The sequence below is a fragment of the Cucurbita pepo genome, chromosome 16 (genome assembly GCF_057944985.1).
Source record: "Cucurbita pepo subsp. pepo isolate OVF chromosome 16, ASM5794498v1, whole genome shotgun sequence".
Classification (NCBI taxonomy): Eukaryota; Viridiplantae; Streptophyta; class Magnoliopsida; order Cucurbitales; family Cucurbitaceae; genus Cucurbita; species Cucurbita pepo.
In genome coordinates this window covers 1,540,312-1,546,849 of record NC_141813.1, presented here as the reverse complement: position 1 = coordinate 1,546,849, position 6,538 = coordinate 1,540,312, and the positions used below count along the sequence as shown (strand labels likewise).

At 37.1% G+C, this 6,538-nt stretch overlaps 1 protein-coding gene and 1 non-coding gene across 2 annotated transcripts; one reads left to right on the top strand and one right to left on the bottom strand.

Annotated features, from left to right (window-relative positions):
• Window positions 1–1,559: 1,559 nt before the first annotated feature.
• Window positions 1,560–1,634, top strand: TRNAK-CUU (transfer RNA lysine (anticodon CUU)). The gene has a single exon. It is a non-coding gene; the product is annotated as a tRNA-Lys (tRNA).
• A 790-nt stretch (window positions 1,635–2,424) lies between these two features.
• LOC111777152 (WAT1-related protein At5g64700-like) lies at window positions 2,425–6,096 on the bottom strand. Its single transcript, XM_087118734.1, has 5 exons — window positions 5,987–6,096; window positions 3,810–4,056; window positions 3,560–3,718; window positions 2,712–2,863; window positions 2,425–2,586 (listed from the first exon to the last, which is right to left on the bottom strand). The coding sequence occupies exons 2-5, from the start codon at window positions 3,852–3,854 to the stop codon at window positions 2,442–2,444; spliced, it is 501 nt and encodes a 166-aa protein (XP_086974860.1). The 5' UTR covers window positions 3,855–4,056; window positions 5,987–6,096; the 3' UTR covers window positions 2,425–2,441.
• Between the last annotated feature and the right edge of the window lie 442 nt (window positions 6,097–6,538).

Genomic DNA, 6,538 nt, shown 5'->3' with positions numbered 1-6,538 from the left:
TTTGTTTTATTTACGAATTAAACAAAAAGAGAGAATCTGAGATATTTTCAATTATGTGTATTGGGATTGGCATTTGAATTAATATTAAATATTAATTAAATAGTTTAATTAATGATTTAACGTTACTTTAATTTGAAATTAATTATTCAAATTAATTGTTGAATCAAAAGGAAGAAAGTCAAAATGTTGACTTCATTTAATGGAAAAAATCCATGTTAGTGGAATTTTGAGGTGTCAAAATTTGGTTTAACTAAACTTGCATGCTTCCAAATAAACCCACAAGTTTGAGTGGAATTTTGAGTGTCAAAATTTGGTTAACTCAAACATGCATGCTAGCCACATAATCCCAAACATTTGAGTGAAATTTTGAGTGTCAAAATTTGGTGATCTCAAATTTGCATGAACATGCAAACATGACTCTTTAAAAAGAGTGATCATGGTACATGGAAGGTCTTCTTCTTCTTGGTGAAAAACCTTGAGAAAAACCTCTCACAAACACTCTCTTCATATATACAAAATTCCTCCCAAGTTTAGTCACTCAACGGATTCCACAATCCCGTTCTAAGGCCGGAGAATAGTGGAGAAGACACTAGTGGTGGTTCGAAACCGGTTTATGAGGAAAAATGAGTTTGAACTACAAAAGGTTAGTATTCAAACTCATTAAGTTTTAATACTTATGAATATGCTAGTTATTTACTATAATTGATGTTCTAAAAGTGCCTAAGATCCAAATTGCTTCCGCATGTGTTATATTAACACCATCAGAAGGGACCAGCTTGGCAGGTGCGACAATGGTGCCATCGAGGTAGCCCATAAGCTTTATACTCCATAGGTAGGGGAGGAGCTGGGTGCGCCATATGACGAAGTTGTTTTTGGTGAGACGGATTCTGACAACGTGGTGAAGAAGGATTGGGTCAAAAGTCAACGCCATGGTAGTTGAGATCGTGTTGGAGATGGTCGATGGGGAGAAGGAAGAAGATATGATAGACATTGTTAATGAATAAACCTTGGCTCTGATACCATGTTAAGTTGAATGGCACTGTGACCTATATGGGTCACAACCTCATGTATTTATATATGTATAATGAGATTGCATAACAAACCATGAAATCATAGATTTGGTAACAAACCATAAAATCATAGATTTGGTAACAAACCAGGAAATCATAGATTTGTACATATATGATCTATTGTACGTTTAATAGAAACATCTTCCTAGTAGACGCGTTTTAAAACTATGAGGTTGACGACGATACGTAACAGGCCAAAACAGACAAGATCTTCTAGCAGTTGGAGAGGGAAACGAAACATTCCTTGTATGGTGAGGAAACTTCTCCTTGGTAGACGCGTTTTAAAGCGATGATGCTGATGGCGACACATAATAGGCAAAAACGGACAATATCTTCTAGCAGTTGGAGAAGGAAACGAAACATTCCTTATATGATATGAAAACCTCTCCTTGGTAGACGCATTTTAAAACGATATGCTGATGGCGACACATAATGGACAAAAACGAAAAATATCTACTAAAAATGGGCTTGGGCTATGATAAATGATTGGCTGGAATAGCTCAGTTGGTTAGAGCGTGTGGCTCTTAACCACAAGGTCAGAGGTTCAAAACCCTCCTTCTAGCAAAGAGATAGACAGGTACCTATATTGCTTTCGGAGTGGTAAAATTAACATGAAAATGGATAGCCACCCAATGTCGTCGAAACCCACGTGAAAAACACACCGTGAGGTTGACGACGGTATAATGCTTATGGCGCCCATACATGATAGGCCAGTTATGTCAATATTAATCACGACCCTTGGAATTATAAGGGGGATTTTGGTTTATTATTAGGGATTTTAGGTCTTTATTGGTGGTGGGCTTGAGCTATTACAAAAGATATCAGAGTTAGCCACTGGGCGGTGCTAATGTGGGTGGTGGATTGTGAGATCCCACATCAAGGTATCAGAGTTAGCCACTGGGTGGTGTGCTAATTGAGCTATTACAAAAGATATCAGAGTTAGCCACTGGGCGGTGCTAATGTGGGTGGTGGATTGTGAGATCCCACATCGGCTCGAGTGGGGATGAAACATTTCTTACCACTGGGCGGTGTGCCAACGTGGGTGGTGGATTGTAAGATACTAGAAACCTAGTAGACACATTTTAAAATCGTGAGGTTGACCGCGATACATAACGTGCAAAAGCGAACAATATCTACTAGAGGTGGGCTTGGACTTAGCTGGAATAGGAGCGTGTGGCTGTTAACCACAAGGTCGGAAGTTTAAGCCCTCTAACGAAGTTATTACAAATGATTGTTTAGAATAGCTCAAGCGAAAAGAATTATTATTTTTTATTAAATTGAAGAAAAAATAATTTCAAAATAACAAAAATTATAAGATTTATCTAAAATGAAATGAAATAAAATGAAAGCCTAAAGGAAAATAGTGAGTTGTCATGATTTAGTTGTGTCGCTTCCTTTCACTGGCAAACTGCATTCTCTGTCTATTTCTTTTGGCCCTAAATTGAGTTTCAGCTCTTTGCTCTTTCCCCATAGCACACTGTACAGACCTGCGATCAATAACAGCCCTCCTATACCACTGCAACCGAACGAACGAACGAACGAACAAATTATTAACACGTCTAATTATTAAGCTTACATCTTTTAATAGAATATTCAATTTTGGGTCGAATAAAACAAGTATGAATCAAACCCTTAAGTTACCTTCCAACGCTGATATTCTCGCCAAAAAGAAAGGCCGAACCAAGAGTTGTAAGAACAAGAACAATTGGTGTTGACATGGCTAAGAAAACGGGTCCTTTCTTCTTAATGAGCCACGTTTGAATCGAATATGTAGCCCCAGTTGCCACTATTCCCTGCACCAAATATTGTTATCGTTATTCGAACACTTTGATGTTTTACTCTGTTGTATGAGATTTAAGCATCATAGAAGCGACAAATAGGTGACATGGTCATGTCATAGGAAACATGTCAAAAAAGACAAAAGCATGCTGAAAAGACGTGTTAGTTTGTGGGGATAGACTTCACACTTAGAAGCGACAAATAGGTGATGTCACAGGGGATGCAGGAAAATGTTGGTACCTCTCCTGGTAGGACATAATTCAAGGATGAACCAAGGAGGAGTTGGTGGGTATGTGATGCCCGAGTAAATAAAGGATACATGAATGAATCGAGACCCCTGTCTGAACGAAAGTGATTCTAAGGATAGGATTCATGAGAAATACTTAAAAAAAAAACCGAAGTTACTACCTATACCAACTAGGTACACCTTTTTGTCTTAGATTTTCTTAGAAGGTGACCTAACACGAGCCATGTTGGCTTTACGCTAGACGAACCAAGGTGGAGTTGGTGGGCATCTTAGAAGGTCACGAGCAATCCTATGTTGGGTGACCTTCTAAGATTTTCTTAGAAACTATGTGAATGAGGACAACATGGCTCGTGTTGTTCTGTGGGGATAAGTTTCACTCTTAGAAGCAACAATTCGTATATGCAATCATGGGGATAACTTTTTTCACATCAACAAAATTCAAGTAAAGAACGAAATAACTTACACAATATAAAACTGCAAGAAGTCTTAGATCCCAACCCAATTTCCATTCGTCAAGGTCTCTCTCCAAAGCAATGGCAACAATAAACGATTGAAACGAGCTAACAAGACATTGAAGGGTAGTGAAAAGAAGCGTTGAAGGATAACTTTTCAGTACGAACGCCTGTATTAAACCAAAAGACTCGATAATTAAAAACAAAATCGTTATTAAACACGTGTTGACTCGTAGAATTACAAAGAAATTACGTAAGTACCTGAAGAACAAGTGATAAAGCCCATAAGATATTTGAAGCCATCATTAGGAGGCAACCCTTTAACCAAGTGTGGGTTGAAGCATCATGAAGTGGATGTTGATTATGTATAGTAAAAAGGTGGTGATTGTTAAAGAGAGTGAGTTGAGGGCCTTTGTAGAACACCAAAACCAACACACCGCCCGTACAAAACACTATTCCTCCAACCTTTGCTAACCCTACTATTGATCTTAACCTCAACACCTCCAACCTGCCAAACATTTGTGTCTTAGTGATAAACAATGAAGTAAAATTTACCATTTTGTAATAAACAAAGTTCGAATATGTAACGGCCCAAGCGTACCGCTAGCAGATATGTAAGGGTCCCACTCGTTTCTTTCCCTACGTCTCCCCCCCCCCACCCCTTCAAGGTCCCACGAACGACCCAAGCGTACTGCTAGCAGATATGTAAGGGTCCCACTCGTTTCTTTCCTTACCCCCCCCCCTTCAAGGTCCCACGAACGGCCCAAGCGTACTGCTAGCAAATATGTAAGGGTCCCACTCGTTTCTTTCCCTACCCCCCCCCCCCCCCTTCAAGGTCCCACGAATGACCCAAGCGTACTGCTAGCAGATATGTAAGGGTCCCACTCGTTTCTTTCCCTACCCCCTTCAAGGTCCCACAAACGGCCCAAGCGTACTGCTAGCAAATATGTAAGGGTCCCACTCGTTTCTTTCCCTACCCCCACTTCAAGGTCCCACGGCCCAAGCGCACCAGTAGCAAATATTGTCCTCTTTGGGCTTCCCCTCAAGGCTTTAAAACGTGTCTACTAGGGAGAAATGTTCATACCCTTGTAGAGGGTGTTTCGTTCTCCTCCCCAACGGGACATCACATAATAGGTTGGCTTCCTAAAACCAAAACTGGTCCATGAAAAATTAAAAACGATCTAACATTTCCCTAAACTTATAATTTTGTGTCTAGTAGATCCTTGAGAATTAAAGTGTCTAATAGGTTTTTGATTTTTCGATTTTGTATCTTATAGGTTATTGACCAATTTAACGCTTTTAAAATTTACAAATCCACGGGACACGAAATTGAAACTTTAAAGTTTCATTAGACATAAAATTTATTTTTATATAATTAATAGATCAATTAATTTTTTTTAGATTCAAACTTGATTTATTGTATAAAGAATTTCAAGTTTAGAAATTTCTAAAGTTCATAAATTTTGTCGTATACAATTTAGAGTTTAGAAAGCTATTAAACCCTCGTTAAATTTTAAAATCAAATAGATATAATGTGAAAGTTTAAGAATTAAATGTGATACCAAAGTAAAGGAGGAGTACATGAAATGAACCAGGACTATAATTGATTGAGAGCGATCTTGAGCATATGATGATTAAGAAAGACATCAAAATAATTGAAAGTTACTACCGATACCAATAAGGTGCGCCTTTCTTTTTTATGGCTCAATCATAAAAACTCTAAAGTTAAACGTGTTTTCCTTCGAGCAATTCTATGTTGGGTGACCTCTTGGAAATTTTCCTAAGGATCTGAGTTACGGAAAAAACAAGGATAGATTTTGGGGATAGTCTTCACTAAACGTAAATAAAGTCACCATGTCGTAGGAAAATGCTGAGGCTATCATGTGCTGACTTTAGATTCCAAACCCTAATTCGTCATCGGGATATAAAAGCTAAGAAAGGCTTAAATTGATGGAAAGTTACTACCTATACCAACAAAATGCACCTTATTTTTCTGGTGGCTTAATCGTATACCTTCAAAATTAAGTGTGTATTGCTTGAAACAATTCTTTGATGAGTGACCTCCCGTGAGTTTTCATAAGAAGTATGTGAACGAGGATAAAACATACTGAAAGAATTTGTATTGGTTTGTAGCTGAAAACACCTATGTTGATTTGTTGGGATAATTTTCACTTTCAGAAGGAAGAAGTAAGTAAAGTGATCATGTCACAAGGGGTGTAGAGGAATGTCGGACCGAGCATGTGCCGTATCTGGATTCCAAATCCTAGGCATGATTTATTACACAAAACTTCCAATTTAACCTAAAACTATTTAATAATTAAGTCCGATTAGATACCTAATGAATCTTTTTGAAGTTTAAGAACATATTAGATATTACTCCAAAATCATACGTACAAAAACTTGAAAGTTTAAAGACCAAAATTTAAATCGATAGTTACCTGAATAGAAGAGCGAAAAGAAAGGTAAAGACCGGAATAGAATTTACAGTTGCTGCAGCTAAACTTGCCGATGTATAAATAAGAGCAACCCCCTGAAGATCGAGACTTGCAGTGATCCTACGAATAGAATAACGAATATTAGAAAGATTTCTCTCTATTACCTAAACAGGGTCGGAGGTGAAAATTATTTTCTTCATCCCCATCTCCGTCCCCACCTTGACCCCACCCAAATCCCCTATATATATATTATTTTATATTTAGTAAATGAATAAATAAATATTTTTTTTAAACGTGGAACATGTATGTTAAAATATTGAAATTAGAGTCTTTTAAAAAATAATATTCTACACTATTTTTGCATATAAAATATTAGTGCATGAAATATTCTTTAATTTATTAGAATATTTTATATTTACGAGTAGAAATTTATTTGAAAATGAAAACTATATATCATATGTTCTTTCAAACGAATTTCATTTTGAAAAAAAAATATAAAAAATCGGAAAATATTTCGCTCGTTCTTGGTGGTAAATCTCAATCTAATTCTAAACA